Source organism: Psittacula echo (genome assembly GCF_963264785.1).
Source record: "Psittacula echo genome assembly, chromosome: 1".
Taxonomy (NCBI): Eukaryota; Metazoa; Chordata; class Aves; order Psittaciformes; family Psittacidae; genus Psittacula; species Psittacula echo.
In genome coordinates, this window is record NC_137735.1 from 74,845,740 (window position 1) to 74,868,379 (window position 22,640).

Consider the following 22,640-nt stretch of genomic DNA (forward strand, 5'->3'; position numbering starts at 1 on the left):
CTTCCGCTGTTTAAGTTTTAAACTGTTACCCCTTGTCCTATCACTACAGTCATAGAATCATAGAACAGTTAGGGTTCAAAAGGACCTTAAGATCATCTAGTTCCAACCCCCCGCCATGGGCAGGGACATCTCACATTAAACCATGCCACCCAAGGCCTCAAGTCCCTAATGAATAGTCCATCCCTACCATCCCTATAGCCCCCCTTCAGATACTGGAAGGCTGCTATGAGGTCTCCATGCAGCCTTCTCTTCTCCAGGCTGAACAGCCCCAACTTTCTCAGCCTGTCTTCATACCGGAGGTGCTCCAGTCCCCTGATCATCCTCGTGGCCCTCCTCTGGACTTGTTCCAACAGTTCCATGTCCTTTTTATGTTGAGGACACCAGAACTGCACACAATACTCCAAGTGAGGTCTCATGACAGCAGAGGGGCGGGATCACCTCCTTCAACCTGCTGGTCACACTCCTCTTGATGCAGCCCAGGATACAATTGGCTTTCTGGGCTGCGAGTGCACACTGAAGCCGGCTCATGTTCATTTTTTCATCGACCAACACCCCCAAGTCCTTCTCTGCAGGGCTGCTCTGAATCTCTTCTCTGCCCAACCTGTAGCCATGCCTGGGATTGCTCCGACCCAGGTGTAGGACCTTGCACTTGGCATGGTTAAACTTCATCAGGTTGGCATCAGCCCACCTCACAAGCGTGCTGAGGTCCCTCTGGATGGCATTCCTTCCCTCCAGCGTATCAACCGAACCACACAGCTTGGTGTCATCGGCAAACTTGCTGAGGGCGCACTCAATCCCACTGTCCAGGTCACCGACAAAGATGTTGAACAAGACCGGTCCCAACAACGGTCCCTGAGTGACACCACTCATTACCAGTCTCCAGCCGAACATCGAGCCATTGACCACAGCTCTTTGCATGCGGCCATCCAGCCTGTTCTTTATCCACCAAGTGGTCCACCCATCAAATTGATGTCTCTCCGACTTAGAGACAAGAATGTCGTGCGGGACAGTGTTGAACGCTTTGCACAAGTCCAGGTAGATGACGTCAACTGCTCTGCCCCTGTCCATCAGTTCCATAGCCCCATCATAAAAGGCCACCAAATTGGTCAGGCAGGATTTCCCCTTAGTGAAGCCATGCTGGCTGTCACCAACCACCTCCTTGTTTTTCACGTGCCTTGGTATGCCTTCCAGGAGAATCTGCTCCAAGAGTTTGCCAGGCACAGAGGTGAGACTGACTGGTCTGTAATTCCCCGGGTCATCCATTTTCCCCTTCTTGAAAATGGGGGTTATATTTCCCTTCTTCCAGTCATCATGAACTTCACACGACTGCCATGATTTTTCAAATATGATGGCCAGTGGCTTAGCAACTTCATTCGCCAGCTCCTTCAGGACCCACAGATGGATTTCGTCAGGTCCCATGGACTTGTGTCCTTTCAGGTTCTTAAGATGGTCTCGAACCAGATCCTCTCCTACAGTGGGCCTAGGGTCTTCATTCTCACAGTCCCTGAGTCTGCCTTCCAAAACTTGGGTGGCGTGGTCAGAGACTTTGCCAGTGAAAACAGAGGCAAAGAAGTCATTAAGAACCTCAGCCTTCTCCAAATCCAGGGTAGCCAGTTCTCTTGATAGCTTTTGGAGGGGGCCTACATTGTCCCTAGTCTGTTTTTTATTCGCTACATACCTATAGAATCCCTTCCTGTTACCCTTAATATCCGTAGCCAAGTTTAATTCTAACTGGGCCTTAGCTTTCCTAACCTGGTCCCTAGCTTCCCGGACAGCATCCCTGTGTTCTTCCCAGGCCACCTGTCCTTTCTTCCACCTTTTCTAAGCCTCTTTTTTCCTTCAAATTTTCCTCAGCAGCTCCTTATCCATTCAAGGAGGTCTCCTGGCCCTCCTGCTGCACTTCCTTCTAAGTGGGATTCAACACGCCTGAGCTTGCAGTAGGTGATCCTTGAATATCAGCCAACAGTCTTGGGCCCCCCTGCCCTCTAGGGCTATATCCCATGGAACCTTACTAAGCAGATTCCTGAAGAGGCCAAAGTCTGCTCTCTTGAAGTCCAGGGCAGTGAGCTTGCTGCACGCTCTCCTCACTGTCCTGAGGATCTCGAATTTGACCATCTCATGATCGCTGCAACCAAGGCTGCCCTGGAGCATCACGTGTCCAACCAGCCCTTCCCTGTTGGAGAGCACGACTTCAAGCATGGCCCCTCTCCTTGTTGTCTCCCCTATTACTTGCAGAAGGAAGTTGTCTTCTACACAATTGAGGAACGTCCTGGATTGCTTGTACCGGGCTGTACCGTCCCTCCAACAGGTGTCAGGGTGGTTGAAGTCTCCCATGAGAACAAGGGCCTGTGAACATGAGGCTGTTCCTGTCTGTCTGTAGAGCACTTCATCCACAGACTCCTCTTGATCAGGCGGTCTGTAACAGATCCCCACAATAATGTCCCCCATCACTGCTCTCCCTTTAACCCTGACCCACAAACTCTCTGTTGACTGCTCACCTGTCCCCAGACACAGTTCCATACTCTCCAACCTATCCCTAACATAAATAGCAACTCCCCCTTCCTGCCTGCCGGGCCTGTCTTTCCTAAAGAGCCTGTAACCTTCCATTCCAACACTCCAGTCACAGAAGCCATCCCACCATGTTTCTGTGATGCTTATTATATCATACCCCCGTAGATGTGCACACAACTCTAATTCCTCTTGTTTGTTCCCCATGTTACAGGCATTTGTGTAGAGGCATCTTAGCCGAGCTCCAAATGAAGCTGGCTCATTGGCTGGGGCGGCTGGAATATCTCTACGTTGCTCCGAGCATTTATTATAGCTGCTGGCAACAATATTATACGGTATCTTCCTGAGTGGTAGAAAGAGAGTCTTTATCTTGATATGTCTCTTCCCAAAACCAAAAGAGGAATACAGTTTTAATGGACTTGTAAGTATACATTTCTATATGTTAGAAAACCAGGCTTAGACATTTCTTCTTGATTCTTATATTTCATGCAGTTTTATTGTACCAAATACAATTTATGTTTTTAATTTATGACAACTGTGCTTGTGTAAGTGTAAACCATATATGCTGTTACTATGCTGTCCTGGGTTCAGGAGTAGTAGTCATTTTTCTCCTTCTTAGTAGCTGGTGCAATGCTGTGTTTTTGACTTTCAGCCTGGGAACAGCACTGATAACACCGATGTTTTCTATTGCTGCTCAGCAATGTTTACTCTGACCAAGGACTTTCCGAGTCTCATGCTCTGCCAGGGAGGAAGGGAAGCCAGGGGGAAGCAGACAGAGGACACCTGACCCAAACTAGCCAAAGAGGTATTCCATACCACAGCACGTCATGCCCAGTATATAAACTGGGGGCAGTTACCCGGAAGGGCTAGATTGCTGCTCGGGTAGGGCTGGGTATCAGTCAGTGGGTGGTGAGGTGTTATATTCTCTTCCCTTGTTATTTCCCTTATCATTATTATTATTGGTGGCAGCAGTAGTGGTTTTGTGTTATACCTTAGTTACTGGACTGGTTTTATCTCAACCCGTGGGAGTTACAGTCTTTCGATTCTCCTCCCCATCCCTCGAGGAGGAGAGGGAGGAATGGGGGTGAGTGAGCTAGCAGCTGCATGGTTCTGGGCTTAAACCACGACATGTGCCCAAAATTCTGAGGTTCTATGGTAGCAGGAGTTACTGGTCATACAGTGTGGATGAAAGAGATTGTGGAATAAAGAGCATCCAAAATCAACAGAAACAACTATATTTTATCTGTATGTTATATATACAGAAGTGTGTATATATACACACATGCATATGCATACTCACAACCATTGACCTGCCAGCAGCTGCAAACTGTTTAAGATTTAAGAACACATTTTGCCAGAGTTTCATACAGTTGAAGTCCATTCCCAGGGAAGAAATGGAACTTGCAGATCAAGTAACTGCAGACTTTTGTAGGTCAATACCAAAACTGCTGACAGTCAGTTGAGTAAATGACAGTTTCTCAGGGCTTCTCCCTCTTCTTTTTCCTCTGTTGCATGTGGTATAGTTTCTATTTTAGAACATTTGTAAGGCCTATCTCTGAGGAAAGGAGAAAAAAGTAGTAAAATTCACTCTAAGCCATGGCAACTGATTTAACAACTGCAGCATCAGGATGTTACATGCGCTTGTGTCATTCTGTGGGCTTCATCCATAGCTCATCAGGGAGAGGACCACTGTCATGGGCTTCGATGGATTTCACTTCAGGCTTTTTCTGGACTAGACTAATCAGCCATTCCTTAGTCAAAACATGTTCCTTCCATCTATAGGCACTGTGCGATAGCATGTCTTCAGTTGCACACTGCAACGTGAATGATTTTTTTCTGAGACTGCATTAGGAAGCTACCTGAAGTTGTAAGTATGCCTCTGTTTGCTCACATGAGGATATTTGCACAGCATTTCAACTCATCTGCAGCCTGTGGCACACACCCAGGTACTTACTGTGAACTCTAAGTAAACTGCAGAGAAATAGGAGGTGCCTGTTGTATCTTGTGAAACCTTCTAAAAGAAAAGGAAATGGTTGCTCTATAGAAACACATACTGGCTTTTAACAGTGTACGCTTTGAATGCTCTGCCCATTACTTTTTCTGCACAGGAATAGGTATTTGCTTCCCTACGTAACATGTGACACCACAAAACTCATTAGGTAGCATAAAAGTCTTACTGTTCAGTGTATTAAAAAAATTTGTCCCTGGTGGAGCTAAGCTTAATGATACTGTCAGTACTGCAGGGCTGGCAGTGAAGTATCTGCATGGGTAATTCATCCCAAATGAGAAAGGTAGGAACCACGACATTTTCATTTCAATTACTCCCTTTCTGTGGTGAATGAAATGCTAACCCATCTGGGAGAGCAACTTGATTTTATTGCAGGGTTTTGTCTGTGTAAAGTCCTCTCACAGGAGCTGGCCAGTGTATAAATGGTTAGGGTTAGGGTTAGGGTTAGGGTTTGGGGTTAGGCTTAGGGTTAGGGTAGGGTTAGGGGTTAGGGTTAGGGTTAGGGTAGGGTTAGGGTTAGGGTTAGGGTTAGGTTAGGGTTAGGGTTAGGTTTAGGGGTTAGGTTTAGGGTTAGGGTTAGGGTTAGGGGACAATCCTTATTGCTTGGAAAGAGGACGGAGCAATGAGCAATTGATGAGAATAAATAAAAACTGATCTGTGCTGGGGTTAGAGGGCAAGATAACAGAGCATGTTGATGAATCTCAAGTTTGTTTTCGTAGTGAAGGAATGCTTACTTTCCATTATCATCCTGAAACAGGATTTCAGTTTTCTCTTTCCCCTCAGTATTTTGTTACTTCTGAAGATGTTTCAGAAGGCTTGCGTATAATTGAAAAGACAGCCTGATGCGAGTCATTAAACTTGCCTGGCAGGAATTTGGAGAGGGAGGTAGTGGCACTGTTTGGAAGAGAGAGTCAGTGGGGCTTCATCCATAAGCGTGGGACGATACTGGCATTGCCATTAATTAACCTAAGCACTGATATATGTGATATTACCAAAGCAGAACATTATAAAGTAGTCTCAGAAAATGCTTGATTTATTAGACTTTCAGCTAGGGAAAGTAGGGCATGGTATGTCTGCAGAAATCCTGGCAATCCTCCAGGCCCAGCTGAAATCCTGTTTAACATATTGCTAACTTTCTGAATGCTCACAAATTCCGAGAAGTGATAGAAACCTCCCACCTGCAAAATTTAATCTCATTGTTATTACTTACACTGTAATAGTTCCTTGAGACTTTCATTTGCATGACATGCTCTTACTCAGCATTTCGGCTGGAACTTATTGCCCTCTGTAGAAAACAAGAGGTCACATTTTATGCATTTTGATTACTAATTGAACTTAATCATAATTTTTTTTCTTGTCCTGGTGTTAGCAACACGCTGATATCTACAGATTTTAAATTTCTGTGTGATACAGCGTTACACTGAATTTCACTTTGGCTAACTTTTGCAGTATGATTTTGATAAATGCATTCTTTTTCTTCATTACCTTTTGGTTACTAAGCAACACTTATTTTCTGCAAAATTAGTTATCCCTTTACCTGATGCTCTATGACACAAAAAATAGGGCAGTTCTCCTGAATACTATAAGTGATCTTAGTGTTGCAAGGGGTTTTTTTAAGAAGGTTTCCAGATTTGGCTCTGAATAAATGTAAAAATGGTTAAATGTCACTTAGAGTGACAGTTCAAATGCTACAAGTGGTGACCAAGTCAGGCAAGTGTGCCAGGAACAAGATGAAAAGAGACAGTTACAGGTTTGGTGCAGACTGGATCTCCAGTTTTGGTCTGGAACACAGTGTTTCAACAGTTCTACAAGAAAGGCTTCTGATGGCTTTGCTACTATCCCAGCTACAGCATTGCTGTGGATCGATGAAGGGTCATTTCTACTAAACAGCTTTCTAGAGAATGGTAGAGCTCAATTCATAAAAATGGGAATATGGAGGAAATTCCCTCCACAGAGCAACACACATTTTCATATTAATAATAAACAACACTTATTTTGAAATATACTGTGTTCACGCATGCTAATATAATTTACTAAACTTTCATGAAGTGCTATTTTATTTAAATATCAAAGATATTTATTTTTCCTAAAAAGCCTTGTGGATTCTTTTTCTCTTCTATCATGTCATGCCTCTTAATGTGTGTTGTGGTTGTGTGTGTAAGCAGAGAGTTTATGGATGAGTGAGGAATAGTACAAGTAGTTGCCTCATGAACTGGACAATATCAAATTCAGACTAGATGTGAAATGCAGAAGTTTGAGTGATACTGATTAATAACTGGAATAGGGCATCAAGCCTGTGATGGACACTTTTAAATGAGGTCTGGATTTATTTCTAAAATATTTGCTCAGTTGTTCGCAAGAGCATAAATTCAGGGAAGTTCTGTAAGTCTGTATTGCATGAGCTGCATAAGTGATTACAGTGGGCTCTTACAGCTTTAGAATCTATAAAAAAATGTAATTCTTACTGTCTGCACTAAGGGCAGCTTTGATGACCTCACTATTAAACTCACTCAGAGTAAAAAAAAACACAAAAAAACAAACAAATGAAAGTTCTTCTAGGTAAATGGTTGCACAAAGCAGAATAGTGTTGCTAGAATGTACTAGTTCTCCTGTGCTGTCAAATAAACAAGAATTAATAATATGTATACATATTAGCTATGTAATAAGGGGATATGTGTTCTGAAATGAATTTCTTTTTTTAATATATTTTTTTACCACTTAATTAGAATATGGAACAATTTCTGTGTGAGGAGAGATTAGACTTGATCTTTTCAGTCATCTTCTCTTAAGAACTGTAAGAATATCCTGGTTATTCATAAAGTCCTGAATCTTATGGGGAAGATGTATACTGAACTGTCATTCATTCTGTCAAGCAGTACAAAAAAAAGGGACACACAGCAATCCAGCAGGTAGTGGGTTTAAAATAAATAGAAGGCACTATTTCTCACAGTGTATTAGCCAAATTGTAACGCTTACACCAATGGTGGCTGTAAGATTAAAAATCTGAACAGGTTTAATATAAAACTATATAATTTCCATTTCAATTAATGATTGTGACACAACTTTTAACCCAGGAAATCCCCAAAGTGCTGGTTGCTGGAAGGAACCCGTTTCTTAGACAAGAGGGGGTTGTTTCCAACTCTAGGTAGATAAGGAGTATGACAGATGGAGCTTTATTGTTTTTCACAAAACATACAGAGGGAACACAGTTAGCATTGATCTGATGTGATTAGTCAGTTCTGCTTCTGAGTTTAGTCCTGTTGTTTGGTTGGTGAATAGCTCCAATTACTGAAATACATAGGTGACACCTATCATTTATCATCTATTACCAATGCTCTTCTACATTAATGACATTCTAGCAGTTAATAATTCACAACTAGAAACCAGCTGAACTAAGTAGCCTAGTCAGCATTGAGGGAGTAAGTTGTTGGGGTGGGTCTGGTTTTTTTGGGGGGCAAGGAGGGAAAGACTGGGTGTTTGAGGGGTCTGTTGTTGGGTTTTCTTCTCTTTTTCCTGAGTGAAGCAAAGACCATTTTCCTGTCAAACCTACAATCTCTTTGTGTCTTCTCTACTGGCTTTCCTCTCTAAATTTATAGTTAGTGATGTCAGCAGTTTGATGCTGAAATAAGCAAACAAAATCTCAGAAACCAACAGCAATTGTTCTGTTCATTCCATCTATCTTAATTTCATTCAGTGGCTTTCAAGAGTGTGGTGAGGTGATTGCCCCACCTACCCTTGAAGAAAAGGGATAAGTGGCAAGAAATTTAAGCTTTTCATGCAACTCCACTGCATCATTCACTCTCAGCTTAGAGAAAAGTCAGAAAAGTCGCAGTGAGTAATTTCCTATTGTTTTTAACCTCCAACCTTTTTACGCTTAACTGATGGTCAAAATGCAGAATAGATGTTCTTGTTGCACAGATCACTGTGGCTCACCATCAATCTTGTGTATTCAAAGGATAATAGGGTGAAGGACTGCAAGATGTTAATGAGTTTGAATACTGTCGTGCTAATCCATGTGAATCCCACTCTGAAACACTGCTGCCAAGAGCAAAAAAGGTGTTTGGCGTTTTATTTCCTCTTCTTGTTTTGACTCTGTTGAAAGAATTGGAAGTGGATGAAAAGAAGCACTTGGTCAAGTATAGTTCATGTGAGTAATACATCCTGGGAGCAAAAGGCCAGTAACTTCTGTCATGCTTTTTTAGCATACTTCCTGAGAATTTCTTGATTAATCTTCCATTTAGATAAAATAAAAATTCATCTTAGAATCATAGAATCTCCTGGGTTGGAAAACACCTTTAAGATCATCAAGTCCAACCATTACCCCAGCACTGCCAAGGCCACCACTAAACCAGGTCACTGAGGGCCTCATCTACACTGTTTGTGAACACTTCCGTCATTATTATGGAATAGGTGATTTTAGACTGGTGTGAAGAATGATGGTTGTGAGAGTACAAGTCTAAGAAAAAAAGAGTTATTGCTTTAAGCTGTTGAAAATGGCATACTTTAAAGTCCGTGCAGGTATTACTTGCTGGCTGTATGTTCTCTTAGCACAAAGTAAATGCAAACATACGGAAGTGCTTATGCTTTTGTCTGCTGTTTACTATTTTCTGTTAGTCCATGTGTTTTCCAGTACCAGCTTAGAATCAAGGAACAAAACGCAAATAAACTCAACTCCTATGTTTTAAACAGTCTGTATACTACAAAGTGAGGCACTTGAGTGTTTGTGTGATGCAGCATGATTATAATCAATGAAATCTTGATTAGAAATGCTCTTTGGGGGGGCAGTAGGGCACCAAGAAGATAATGATGTAGGGATAGCAGGAGTTGTAAAGGCATAAGAGAAATAGATCTCAAACATGTTCACATTTATCTTTAAGTCTACTTGTCCAATCTGTCCAGTCTGTTACAGATGTCCAAGAGTTTTCTATTTATAAATTTGTTTATAAGCTTGAATATCAGAATTCAGCTGAGCAATCCTGCCATATTGCATCACTTGTGAAACTTTAAAAGCTGTATCTGTGAAATACTGTTCAACAACTGCTCTAGTTTTGCTAAAACATTGCAGCCAGTGATTTGTCACATTCTGGCCATCATTTGCCTTTTTAGGCTGCACCAACACCAGCCACACCATAATTTGCCTTCCCAGGCTGCAGCAACACCAGCTACACTGTGTTCCTTCTCTTAAGCAAAGGTACTGAGAACCATTATTGTTCCATTTGTGCATGCCTCTCTGGGAATCTTTTTGACCAGTCAGCCATTCTGAATTGAACGACTGACTTGTCAAAGAGGGAAGGAATGTCGTCAATTCTGTCAAATATTATTGACAGCCATGTAGAGGAGATCCAGCCCTTGCACAACCAAAGAATCTACAAAGATTCCAAAGAATCTACAAAATTTAGCAACTGCTAAAACATTCTGGGGCAGGACAAAACTGTAAATATAAAGGTGGATGTAGGTTGTGCCAGAATATTGGTTGCCATTTTTAAATATATCTGAAAGGATGAAACTATTATTTGATGTATTTCTAAAAGAACTAAGGAGGACAACTGGCAGAAGTGCAGTGTTAGATTATGGGAACAAAGAATGAAGACTATGATAGACATATCTGTGAAAAATCTTTCCCAGTGCCCCCCAGGTGAATACAGGACAGCGACCATAGGGAGCACTTTAAGTGTATACAAACATATATGTGTGTGCTTGTTATAATTATGTTGTAGTTTCCCTTTTGGTCAGGCCCAGCTGGTTAAGCTACAGGACCTTCTGAAAATTCATTTTGATTTAACTGCTAATCATTGTTAAGGTATAATTAAAAGTTATTACCAAAGTAATCCCTGACATTACATCCCGTAAAGTTCTTATGCAGGACCTGACACTTGTATTTGGTACAGCAGTGAGTCATCCAAATGCCATTTCTAGTATTTAACAACTATTTAAAACATCCTGAGCCTTACAAGCACTTCACTAGTATTCTTCCTTCTGAAGATCATGCACCATTCCAAGTTAAAACCATCCTTCCCCTTAAATCTCACATTGGAAAGCGACAGCTTTCTTTCAGCTGTGCACCCATAACCTTGAATTCAAATACTTTGGAAGGCCAAAAGCAATACTTAGAATTATATTTTGCTACAGCTGTACTTAAAAAGTATTTAAATTTAAAAAAATTTAAAGTACTTTAATGTACTTTTAAAGCATTTTCAGCTTTACTGTTGTCTGCAAAAAACCCGAAAAAAGTAGTTTTGTGTTGGACAGGCGGTTGGAAAAACTCCATCAGCAGGCTATGGTATTATCCCTCATAAACCAGAAAAGTTTTCTTCTTTACAACAAGAAAGATTTCTCTTCCACTGTAAAACTTCAGTTGCTCTGAAAAGGTCCATCCTGTTTAAACTTTCTAGATTTACATTGCAATCTAAGATCATGCCTTCCCCAGTTCTCTTGCTCTGGCCTGTTTTAACTGCACTAATATTAAGACAATTGTAAAACCCTGTGATCTAGAAAGAAATGAGACTGTTTCCTCTGTAGTGTTTGTGGCAAGGAAACCATGCTGGAGATTATGGCTGCTTTCTGAGAAACTGATTTTAACAATAGCATTCCGGAGCTTTCGAGCAGTAACATGCCAATGGCTACGACAGCCTCTGCATGTGCACTGTAACCTATTCAGATTATTTGGCTCTTCGGAAACTGAGTAATGCCAGAAAAATGTCCATGCCCCTTATTTGCTAACATCCAGACTGTAGCATTTTAAAAGAAAATAAATCAAAGGACATTTTGTCTCCATTTGTATCTAAGGTTAAGGGTGGCCTTAACTGTGGGCACTAGTGTTGCAACAGAAGCCCACCAGTAGTGCTTATACTCATGGTAATGCAAAGGATCTCTGTCCAGGTATGGTTTCTGTGTACTTATGCATGTTGAGGAGAGTGTCAGAGATGTGGATCCATGGCCAAGCACAGACATGGCTGTGACAGACCATCAAATGGGGTCTGTAAAGCTTCCTCACTTTAAGTCCCATGCAAAAGAAATTGTTTCATCCTCATCCATGGGGCAGTAAATTCTATTCTGCCGTTACAACTGATAAGCCCTAGCTTTGAAAAGATGTTTAAGTGCATAAATGAAGCAAATGCAGCTCCTCTGCTTCATAAATGATAGGTAAATCTAACTACCATGTAGTGCCATAGCCACTTCATGTTCGGAGGAGTTATATGATCTCTAATGCCACTGAGAACTGTTTGAACCTTTGTTCAGTAAGGACTTTCCCTGGCATCTGCTAGTAAAATGCGTCCTTTTCCTAAGGAAGCACATTATCATAGAATCACGGAATAGTTAGGGTTGGAAAGGACCTTAAGATCATCCAGTTCCAACCCCCCTGCCATGGGCAGGGACACCTCACACTAAACCATGCCACTCAAGGCTCTGTCCAACCTGGCCTTGAACACCGCCAGGGATGGAGCATTCTCAGCTTCCTTGGGCAACCCATTCCAGTGCCTCACCACCCTTACAGTAAAGAACTTCTTCCTTATATCCAATCTAAACTTCCCCTGTTTAAGTTTTAACCCATTACCCCTTGTCCTATCACTACAGTCCCTAACAAAGAGTCCCTCACCAGCATCCTTATAGGCCCCCTTCAGATACTGGAAGGCTGCTATGAGGTCTCCATGTAGCCTTTTCTTCTCCAGGCTGAACAGCCCAAACTTTCTTAGCCTGTCTTCATAATCATTAGAAAACATATACATCTGATGAAATTTCTTTAGCTAAAACTGTTGGAGGCTGGGGAATATCTGGAAAAGTGTCATGTAATTCTCATTCTTATTTTTCTCTGGGCATATATTTGTAATCACTGCCAGGAGACAGGATGCTGGCCAGACAATTATTATTCTACTCCAACAGGGCCATTTTCATTTTGCTGTGTTTCCCCTACTCAATATTTTTATGTAATTCCCTGAAGTGGGAATGGATGCCTTTGAGACACCTAATTGTGTTGATTTATGTTATATGATAAATACTTGGTTCTCAGTTTGGGATTACTCTTGGAGGGTAGAAAGGAAGCATAATCATAAAATGCAAGTGCTGCACTGCAGTACTTACAAACACAGGCCTCCTTTATTGATTAAGGTCTGAAATGCCAAACATTTTTAGCGTTTGTAGGATAGTTAAGCATTTTTTTGCATTAGGCAGCATATTATCCAGTTGCTCTTTACAGAACCAGTGTATACACGTTTAAAGACTTTTTCTGTTTCATTTGGGATCATGACACTTACCTAATGGGGAGGAAAGCGGAGGGTCCTCCTGGGAGGTAACCACTGGCTCTAAAGTTGTGTCCTTTCAGTCACTGCAGGGACTGACATGGGAGGTATTTCTAAGGTCAAGTCCTAAAATTTCCAGAGTGACTTTATTGCCATCACTTGAATGACTGCACATTTATGTCACTGGAGGCAGCTGAGATCAGAATCTGGACCTTTGCCTATGAAATACAGCAGGGAATTGAGAAAAATCTGTGTTAAATATAGAAAAAGTTAACAGCCATTAGTTCTGGTTATGTCATCATAAACCAGGGAGTAAGCCACGGGCAGAATCTGATAATTCACAAGCAGCACATCTGTAAATTAATTAGCAAGATCCCCCAGTGAAGGCAATGATCTAAGTCCCATGACTCACAGGGATTTTATTCTTGTTTCTAATACACTGTTTCCAGTGATGAGTGCCTGGCAAGAGCACAGCATCCACCTGGGAAGCAGAATGCAGTGAAGTCCTGCTTCTTCCCTTTCCCAGTAGGAAGGTATGCTGAGGACAGGGGCATGCAGAGGTTCACTGGGGTCAAAGAAAATGCCCAGTTACATTTCTAGCTCCTGGAAAATGAAGAATATTGACTGTGTGTGCAGGCCAACAACTGTTTTGCTCTTACTATACTTGTAGCTATTAAGCTAAAAATAACAGTTCAAAAAGCTGTTCCTTAAGCAGACTCAGTTTTCTGGCCTCAGGCATAACCAGGAAGAGCACTGGAATGCACATCCTGAAGTGCAACCTTTCTTGTACAGACAGCTTTGACTCCAGAGTAAGAAGAGACATGTAGTCCCCACTACCAAGAAATACCTCTCTAGGACTGAACTAAGTGTTAGAAAAACAGAATGTTATCTTGTAAGTCTTAGCACTTGAATCAATTTTTTGCTACAAGCTGTCTCTCCAAGACCTCATTTACCGCTATTATTCCTGCTGCTCTTGAACTCTGACCGTGATTCCCTCTTGGGATGTGTAGTGGCACAAGGAGTGAGATTGCATCTTCCAGACTGGACACACTGCTGGGGCTGGAGCTGTGCGCCAGCCTCCTCATGCATCCCTGGAGAGTCTCTTTTTAAGGCAGCTGAAAGAAAGGGCTAGTTAGGGCAGAGAAAGAAAACAGAGCATGTGTTACCATCCTTTTCAGAAAGCATTTTATCTGCATTGTCCAAGGTGTGTCTCAGTTTAAAACTGCCTCCCCTCCACCCCCAAAAAACCCACAACAAACCCTTTGGATTCCCTGAACCTGACACAATCCAGCAGCTAGCGGAGTAGTAGCACGGAGGACATAGGAGCAGAGCATGCCTCAGAAACAGCCCTACTCCTCAGAACCCAGGTTTAGACAGAAGATCCTTCACCCAGAGTAACGCTTTGCTGTCCCTGCTAGTACTGACTCTGTGCTTTCTGTCATGATGGGCTTTGAAGGAACAGTGTCCTTCAGTTTTTCAACTGTGCCTAACTTTATAATGCTGTCTTCATCTTGGGCTTGTGTTTGTATGTCAAATAGGTGTGTCTTGGAAACAGAAAGGTTACATGTCAGCCTGAGCTGAAACGACGAGAAAAGCCCCTGCCTTGATTGAAGATAACCAAAGTTATCTTCAACCAAAGTTACCCTCAACCAAAGTTATCCTCTCCACACATGTATAATTTGGTTATTTGATGGTCTCCATACACACAGAGCCTGCATAACAAGTACTAAAAGTGTGTCCTTTTCTAATGGTATAATAAATTCAATTTTAACTACCATATATGCAAATTAGTGTATTTGCTGCACTCAAGTTTAAATATCTGTGAAGGTTCTGTCATGTCTGGGGGCTTTTTGGTTGGGTTTTTTTTCCCCCTAAAGGAAAAACACTTCCTCCAGCTTTCATAACTCTTTTGTGCCTTTGACTGAGCATCCTGAATGGGCTGTATAAATCTCACTTGCAACTCCCAAGTGTCTACAAATACTTTCTTAAGTGGAATATTAATAGCATGTTATCTTTCAAGGCCTCTTTACTTGAAGGTCAGCGGAATATTTTGCTGACATAAGCTTACTTTTGTTTTTACAAAAGTAGGAAAAAGGGAAATTTTGGCAGGCCCACAAAGACAGAAGGCCAAGTTTATAGATGTCTAACAGAGATTGCTCTCCAATGTATTCATTTGCAGTTGAGTGGTGACTACCAGGGTTAACTGTGGTTAATGGGGCAGTGGGAAAATTGAAGGCTCTGTTCTGATGTCTGCTAACAGTTCTAGTTTGTAGGAACATAGAGGCTGTGCCATCTCCCTACTGATAGATATTTTTTCCTACCATTCAAATAATCTGAATTCCAAACTCCAAATTTAGATGATTCTGTAGTTCTGCTTACTGCCATTGGTCATCTGCTTAGGAATGAACCTCTTTAGCCAGCGTTCTACCACTCTGAATATTTTGGACATGTTGGAAATATTCTGATTATACAAGCAGAATCATATATGGCTAGTTATGGATAATGATATGTGAATAGCATAATGCATGGGTTATGTAGAGAGTACAGTTGTAGCTGGTGGTTGGTATTTTTAAAACAAATAATGAAAACTGTATTTAACTACTAGAATATATAGATATATATTTGATTAGATATTTAGTACGATGCTTTTCCATTTGTCTGGGGCCATGGTGCTATTAGTTTATGTTAAAAGGACTTCATATTTTGTTTGCCATTTTGCAAGAGGTGGGTTAAAGGCAAAATAGCATTGCTAACCTAATCTGCATTTTACCACCTGTAGGTTTAGGTTTCCATACACATTCTTTTAGTCTTGTAAAAGTGGGGGGGATAGCAGGAGTAAAATTGAATAGAGAATGCTTTAAAGGGAATGTAATTTCAGTATATAAAAATTTAAAAGTGTTTCTTCAGCTTAAGGTTTTGAAGTTTTGTGGTGGGTTTTGTTTTCTTGTTTTGTTTTGGCATTTTAAGAGTTTGAGTTAATGTGCTGTAAAGTTCCTCCGATGTCAGAAGAAAATATTCTACCTCAGGATTTAAATTTTGTAGGTTTCACAATGCAGATGCAATTTAATTATTCTCAATTTCCAGTTTGGACAAGCCCTTGGGTAGCACATTAAAATCACTAAACCCCCCTCTACTTCCATGTTCTCCCCGCTACAGCATTGTAACTGTAGCACAATGGGCCTTGGAGCAACCTGGTCTAGTGGAAGGTGTCCCTGCACATGACAGGGAGTTGAAATTGGATGAGGTCCCTTCCAACCAAAACCAGTCTGTGATACTGTGAAAGCGTATCTGGCAGAAAAACAGTAAGTCTGGGAACCATTATGTTGGCTGTCATGCTGCATTTTCTGTTCTGATACTTTAATGCCGATATGAGGAACTTTGCATTAGAGAAGCTACTCCAGACGATATGGTTTCCATGCAGTGCACAAGTTAATACCATGCACCAGTTAATACCGTGCTGTGCAAGAGGAAAGAAATGCTCCATGTGAAAAAATGCATCCCTCCCAGCCCAAAAATTGGCTGTTTCAGGCAATATTACTCAGAACTGTGGGGAGCAGAGCAAACTTTCAAGATTATGCTGAACTTTTCAGTGCTAGAATCCATCAGCTCTTAAGAAAGGAGAGATGGAAGCTTTCCTGTGGGAGCGTTGCTGGCCAGGCTGGCTACCAGCAGGGATCAGCCCGAGCCCCTAAGAGCTGCTGAGGTGCAGTCATGACAGGGTTCTGGAGGTGGTTCTGAAAGAATTAATGTTTCATAAAATCTGAAGTTGCTTCTGTCATGATGACTCATATCAGACAGGTCAAACCTGCACATTTACTTCTGTTTAGCCTAATTCTGCATGACCATGGGTTTTTGCTGGCTTCGGTGTCATTCAGGGTTGGGGTCAAGTTGTATTTTGCAACTCCAGCACATTAATACTTGAACCGATATTTCTTACAATGATAGTACTTTGAAAGGGGGCGTTCCTCGCATGTACCACAGCGTTACCAGAATGGAGGGTTTGGCATTTGGGACTGTTTTGTGGCTGAAAACAAATCCGGTACATTCATAACTTCCAGATGTTCGTGTCGATTTCGGAAACACTTAAACCAATAGATATTTCGGGGGGATTGACGACGACCACCTTAGCTTTGGGCAGGAAGGAAAGAGACGTGGGACTCACCGGCGGAAAGGGTTGCCTTGTGCTCTGGGGGGCCGGGAGGGGTGGTGCTCGCCGCCGAGCTGCGGGGAGGAAGCGTGGGAAAAGACCGGGAAGGAGGAAAGGGAAAAGAAGGCGCGGGCAGGGGCTGGGTTTCCAGGGTGGTTGGGCAGGGGTACACCAGGCAGCCAACCCGTGTGCCGGGAACAGCAGGGTGAACTTTGGGAGGGGAGAGGAAGGCGGGAGGAGACGGAAGGGAGGGAGCGGCCGAGCAGCGCCGGAGGGGGCGGGCGGAGGGAGGTGGCACGTCCCGTCCGTCCGGGCCCGACCCGTCCTGTCCCGTCTTGTCGTGTCCCGTCCCGCTCCGCCACCGCGGTGCGCCGGGGCGCCATGGCTCGCCCGGGCATGGTCACCGGCCGCGGGACGGGCAGGCAGCGGCGCCCCGGCGCGGGACCGGGGCGGGCCGAGGATGCTGTGACCCCCGGCGCGGCCCTGCCCACCAGGCCGGCACCGGCTCCAGCACCGGCACTGGGCGGCAGCTGCTGAACTTGCTGAAGATGGTGGTGGCCAGGATGAGCGGCGGAGCTCCTCCTCTTGGCCCTGGCCGTCGGGACCCCTGAGGACCCCTGCTCCGCCTCGGCATCTGACTCCGTTTGTGGGAGGTTTTGGTTTTCTTTTCATGGTTATTATTGTTTCTCTGTGGTGTGTGGCTCTTGCTGCAGCCAAGGTGGATGGCCCGCGGTGGGTGCAGCTGGCCTCACTGCCTCTGCAAGGGCAAGATGATGGTGGTGGGGGTGCTGGCCGGGCTCTCAGTGCTCAGCATCCTCACCTACGGCTACCTGGCCTGGGACAGCCTCGGACTCGGCCCCGGAGGGACGGGGGCAGCGAGGGCTGGGATGGGCGAGGAGCCGGGGGTCAGCTCCCCCAGCTCGCAGCCACACATCGTTTTCATCCTGGCTGATGATCAGGGCTTCAGAGATGTGGGGTACCACGGATCCGAGATCAGGACGCCCACTCTGGACAAGCTAGCTGCTGAAGGGGTTAAACTGGAGAACTATTATGTTCAGCCGATGTGCACACCGTCCAGAAGTCAATTTATCACTGGAAAGTAAGTTTACTGCTACCTCATCATTCACCTCACCAGCTTAAACACTGTCCCTGTTGAAAAGAGCACGGGTTGAACCTGGCGAGGTCCACCCCTGTTTTATTCTATTGGCAGAGCCGTGCCTTTTTGATCTGCTTTAAAACCTCGAGGAAAATGGACTTTCTAATGTGTTTGAAGTAGTGAAAGAAAAGTTCATGCTCTGTGAGGCGGTGAGGATTCAGCACTGTGTGCTACCGTTGCAGTGTACTGTCCTACAGTTACTGCCTCACTAACATACGTGCTAGTTGTCAAGTAGTGTTGCAAGTACTGGGAAGTGATCAGCTTGGATTTTCTATGCCATTTCAGAGTGACTTGCAGGAGGAGTCCGTATTAGAGAACTGAAAAAGTTATGTATCCTCCCATGTGTTCATTTGAGCCAGCACGTTGGCTCACAGGTCCCATGAGCATTGACTTGCGGCGAGTTTCCTCTGAGGGCTGTACTGAATGTATGAGACGGTTCCTCAGTGCGTCACAGGTGGATGAGTGCCAGGAATCCAGATTGTCGGGATTCCCCATGCTGCAGCATCGCTCTTGTCATGGTGTGGTTGCTGCTTTGCAAACAATTGAAAACTTTTCTCTGAAGCTACTAAACAAGGTGCCTCGCCAAAATGCTAACAGCAGTGGGCTGGTACTGTGTGTGCTTTGCCCTCTCTGGTAAATTGTGGCTTATTGTGGTCTGTAAAGTAAATCACTAATTACCCAGCCTAAGGGTCTTCTTACATGTGAAGGTTAATAAGGATTGGGGGGGGAGGGAGGGGGAACATGTATTTCAGCTGTAGGAATGGTTCCCAAATAACTGCAAGTGTGGACACATTTACTCTGGGACAAACCCACCTTGTTTGCGTTTAGCTTAACTCACTTTGACAAGAACAGGGAACTCTTAAAAGAGCAAAAGAAAATGAGAGGGGAACAGTTACTTTGTTTATTTTCTCCTTAAGTATAAACAGAAACACAGCAATGTTAATACTGCTAGTAGAGGAAATACATGCTTAAATAAAACAAGCAACTGGCCTCCTGTCTTGGATCTCCATATGGTAGAGTTGGAGATAATTCCTGGTCTCAGTCTAGTTCCCAGATTGCTGGACCGCAGCGAGTTGCACGGAGAGCTGACATGTTATCCAGAGCAAGGCTTCACCTCACAGTTTTTCGGATTTTTTTTTTTTTTTTCCCTTCTTTTTCCTTTGTATGGACCATTTCTTATTTTGAGACACCTACTCACTCCTTCACCAGAACATAGTGGCCCTGTGCAACTGAAGTAGCAGCTTACAAAGGCAGTGTGTATTAGGATAGTGCTTAATGCATCTTGGTTGTCTTTAAAGCTATGCAGCAGTTGGCAGGAAGGTCCTTCGCTAGTAGCATGTAGCCAGCCAGCTTTCTGAGGACAGTGGTTTGGGAAACAGGGCTTCATAAAGGGAATGTCATGTTACCCAATAATGACTCATGCAACAACTGGAGGAACAGGATTACTCAGTTCCAGGGGAACCAGAGTGCTGCTTCAGCTCGTGAGAGACTGCAGGGGTTGTCTGAGCAAGAAAAAGAATAAAAGTAAAGTAAGGAATAACAGTAACTCAGTTTAACTGTTTTAATCCTTTGGTAATTAATGAGCAGGTTGTGTGGAAACATATAGTAAAAGGTAGGCATGTTCAGAGGAACCCTGCTTGTTGTTGGCTCATCAGGCGGAAATCTGCCTGCTTTGGTTTTGGATGCTTTTATAGGAAAAAAAGAAATTTGCCTATTCTTCGTTTTTATTTTCTTAGTTTGCTGGTCTAACTAAAACCCTTAGGACATTTTTTTCATGTTCTACTTTTGGGAGAAAGGGAGCTGCAGAGGGAAGGAGCTGCAGAGAGAAAGAGCTGCCTCATGTTACTAAGAAATAAGGGAGGGAATGGTGAGGGGTTAATAGGCTTGGGTAGCGTATTAACAAGACAAGTTCAGAGAATACTATTACACATTCTGACTGAAGATAAATGCTAGTAACAAGTGCTTTTAATGCTTTCTTAGTGGAGGCACCTTAATTAAAATGGCAGAACTCAGAAACTGCTAAGCCAGAAGAAGTGCTGTTATTTCTCAGATTCCAAGATGTGTCAGTTCAAGGCTAGAAGCCTGCTCGTCCACAGAAGGATCACCTGGGTGCTTCATGCCTCCCAATAGACTCACCACGCTTAACATGTTCCAAACATTACCTGATTGATATATGAAAAACAGAGGGGCTTATGTAAACCGGACTCATTAGGGAGCACTGACGCACTTAGCCAAGTGGAAGTTAAACTTGAGGCTTCAAATTTTTCACAGGTCTCCAGACAGGCCCTCCAAGGCTTAAGTTAGTAAAGAGACCCTTTTGGTAGCTCTCCTGTGTTAGTGAATGAGCACAAGGAAGGAGGTTGGAGGTGAACGTGCCAGAAGGAAGAAGTAGAATTAGCTCTTTTTTCCCCTTCATGCTGTACCACAGGGTAACTGTTGGTGAGCCTGTCTTTCTGACCACTTATACTTCCGTTTGATTTCACATGGGCTGTACTTGAGGCTTTGGCCAAACACACACTTTCATTTCTTGCTTTCTCCCCCTATTACCTCCTCCCCCATTCACTCCATCAGAAACAGCTGCTTTCAGGCTAATAGTAAAGTTTGGCTTCCACAGCTTTTTATTTTGGGCTTTATTTATGGGTGTGGAAAGGGGGGTTGCAGCTGAGCTGAATCTTGGGAACAGAGAAGAAAAGTGTGAGCCAGTGGGCCGAGTGCCACATGTGATGTGCTCTGCTCTGCTCTCCCGGTTGCTGTGCTGGGGCCAGCATGGGGAGGTGAGGAGGCAGCTCAAGTGAGGCAGCTCAGCCCCTGCTCCAAAGCTGCACGACTGCAATGATAGAAGGGACAGGGGCTCCAGCTTGTGGTACTCCTGGGACTGCTGCAGTTCCTCCATCAGCTTGCACAGCTGGAGTCAAAATCTGATCATCAGTGGGTTTGGAGGCTAATCCCTAAGTGTTGCTTAAGGCTGGTTTGAGCAGAGCAAGTGCCCTGCATGTAATCATGAGATGATTGACCTGCTGATAAATTGTAGAAGTCTGTTGGTATATTTGGCTTTTATTTTTCACCTCTCCCAAAGGATCAGTCAACATGAGTAGTCCTCCAGATGACTTCTATTGCGCGACACTATTTTTTTTGCTGTTGCTTTCTTCTTGGAAGTATTAGGCATTCTTCAATAAACTAAATAATTACACATGCTGAATTAGGTGAGAAGAAATCTGCCTGTGTGTACATCAGCCATGCAGGAGTGTCCTTAAGATACAGAGAGACATGGATGTGGTACAGAACACATCTAAACTAAAAGGCTAGTTTTTAACTCATCCATGAAAGAAATTGAAAATAAATATATTTCTGTTTTTCATGCTATTATAGTTTATATAGAAGAAAATAAAAAAAATAGTGGCTTAGACTTAAGATCTTCAAATTCTCCCAACTAGGAAAAGGGTTAAGAACATACAAGGATTCTCAGCTTGCACCTATCAGCTCCCCAGCCAAGCATTTAGCGAGTTAGCTGTTTTATCTGTGTGTTTAATTACTTGATGATTTTTCACTGCTTGTATTATCTCATAGACTAGTTTGGTAGCATGGGTTAATATCTTGATTTATGGAACAATACAGGCCATGTAACGTATGAAGAAAATCTAAGACTATTTTGTGTATAAAGGTTTCTTCATGTGCATGTATGACAGTGGATTGAGATGAGGTAGAGAGTAGAAGATTGACTTATGTTCGCATGTGGTGTTGATTATTTAGATAGTTTGCTGACTTGTATTATCATGAAGAGTCATCTTTTTTTTTTTTAAATGAAGAATTATTGAAGAACAGTCAGTGTGGGGACAGTTTCCCCAAGTTTTTAAGAAAGATTGTGGCCAAGGAGAATTATTATGAGCTGGTGAGACAAGAAGACTATAAGCTTAGGTGAGTATCTGTTGAGGTAGCTGACTCTATTCTCTGGAGGGTATTATGCAATGGAGTTATATTTGTTGGAGTAATACTTAATTTAGGAAAGGAATTTGAGAAAAAAGATTTACTGATAAAAAGGAATGTAGACATAATATGGCATAAATGTTTTTGGCGTGGAAGCAGGCAGTGGACACCTACTTCCTCTGCTAGGCTTCCAGTTTTCTGCTGACCATCAGACTTGTAACCTTAGAACCTTGATGTGCCCTGGAACCCCTTTGAGCCACAGGAATGTTTTTGACCTATGCAAAAGTAGGGATCTATCTCTCTGTAGAAACTAATGCATAGATAGGGTGACAGATCACTAAGGAACCTCAACTCTCTTTTACAGTGAACAGTTATGAATCATGGAATCCTACACTAATCCTAAGATTGAACTTTGCATGATGAGTGAAATGTGGATATGGAGGATGGGGAGAAATGTTGATGGCTTGGGGAAGTAAATACTGTTTTCACTGGAATAAAATGAAATACAAGAATTTGCTCCTCCAAACCAGACAAAAATAGATTGTATAATCAGTAAGTATAATCAAAGCGTTATTTTAATATAAATAATTATATCTGTTGCCTAATTACATAAATATTACACATTTATAAATGCATTTAGCTGGTTAGTATGTATTCTCT

The 22,640-nt window shown here is 43.0% G+C and overlaps 1 protein-coding gene across 1 annotated transcript in view; it reads left to right on the forward strand.

The window, feature by feature from the left end:
- Positions 1 to 17,622: 17,622 nt before the first annotated feature.
- ARSJ (arylsulfatase family member J) overlaps positions 17,623 to 22,640 on the forward strand; it is a gene marked incomplete at both ends in the record, with an annotated part of 44,223 nt that continues 39,205 nt past the window's right edge. Inside the window, one exon of the mRNA XM_080639086.1 lies at positions 17,623 to 17,999. Coding sequence (XP_080495212.1) covers positions 17,623 to 17,999 — 377 coding nt within the window. The remainder of the gene's footprint in view (positions 18,000 to 22,640) is intronic.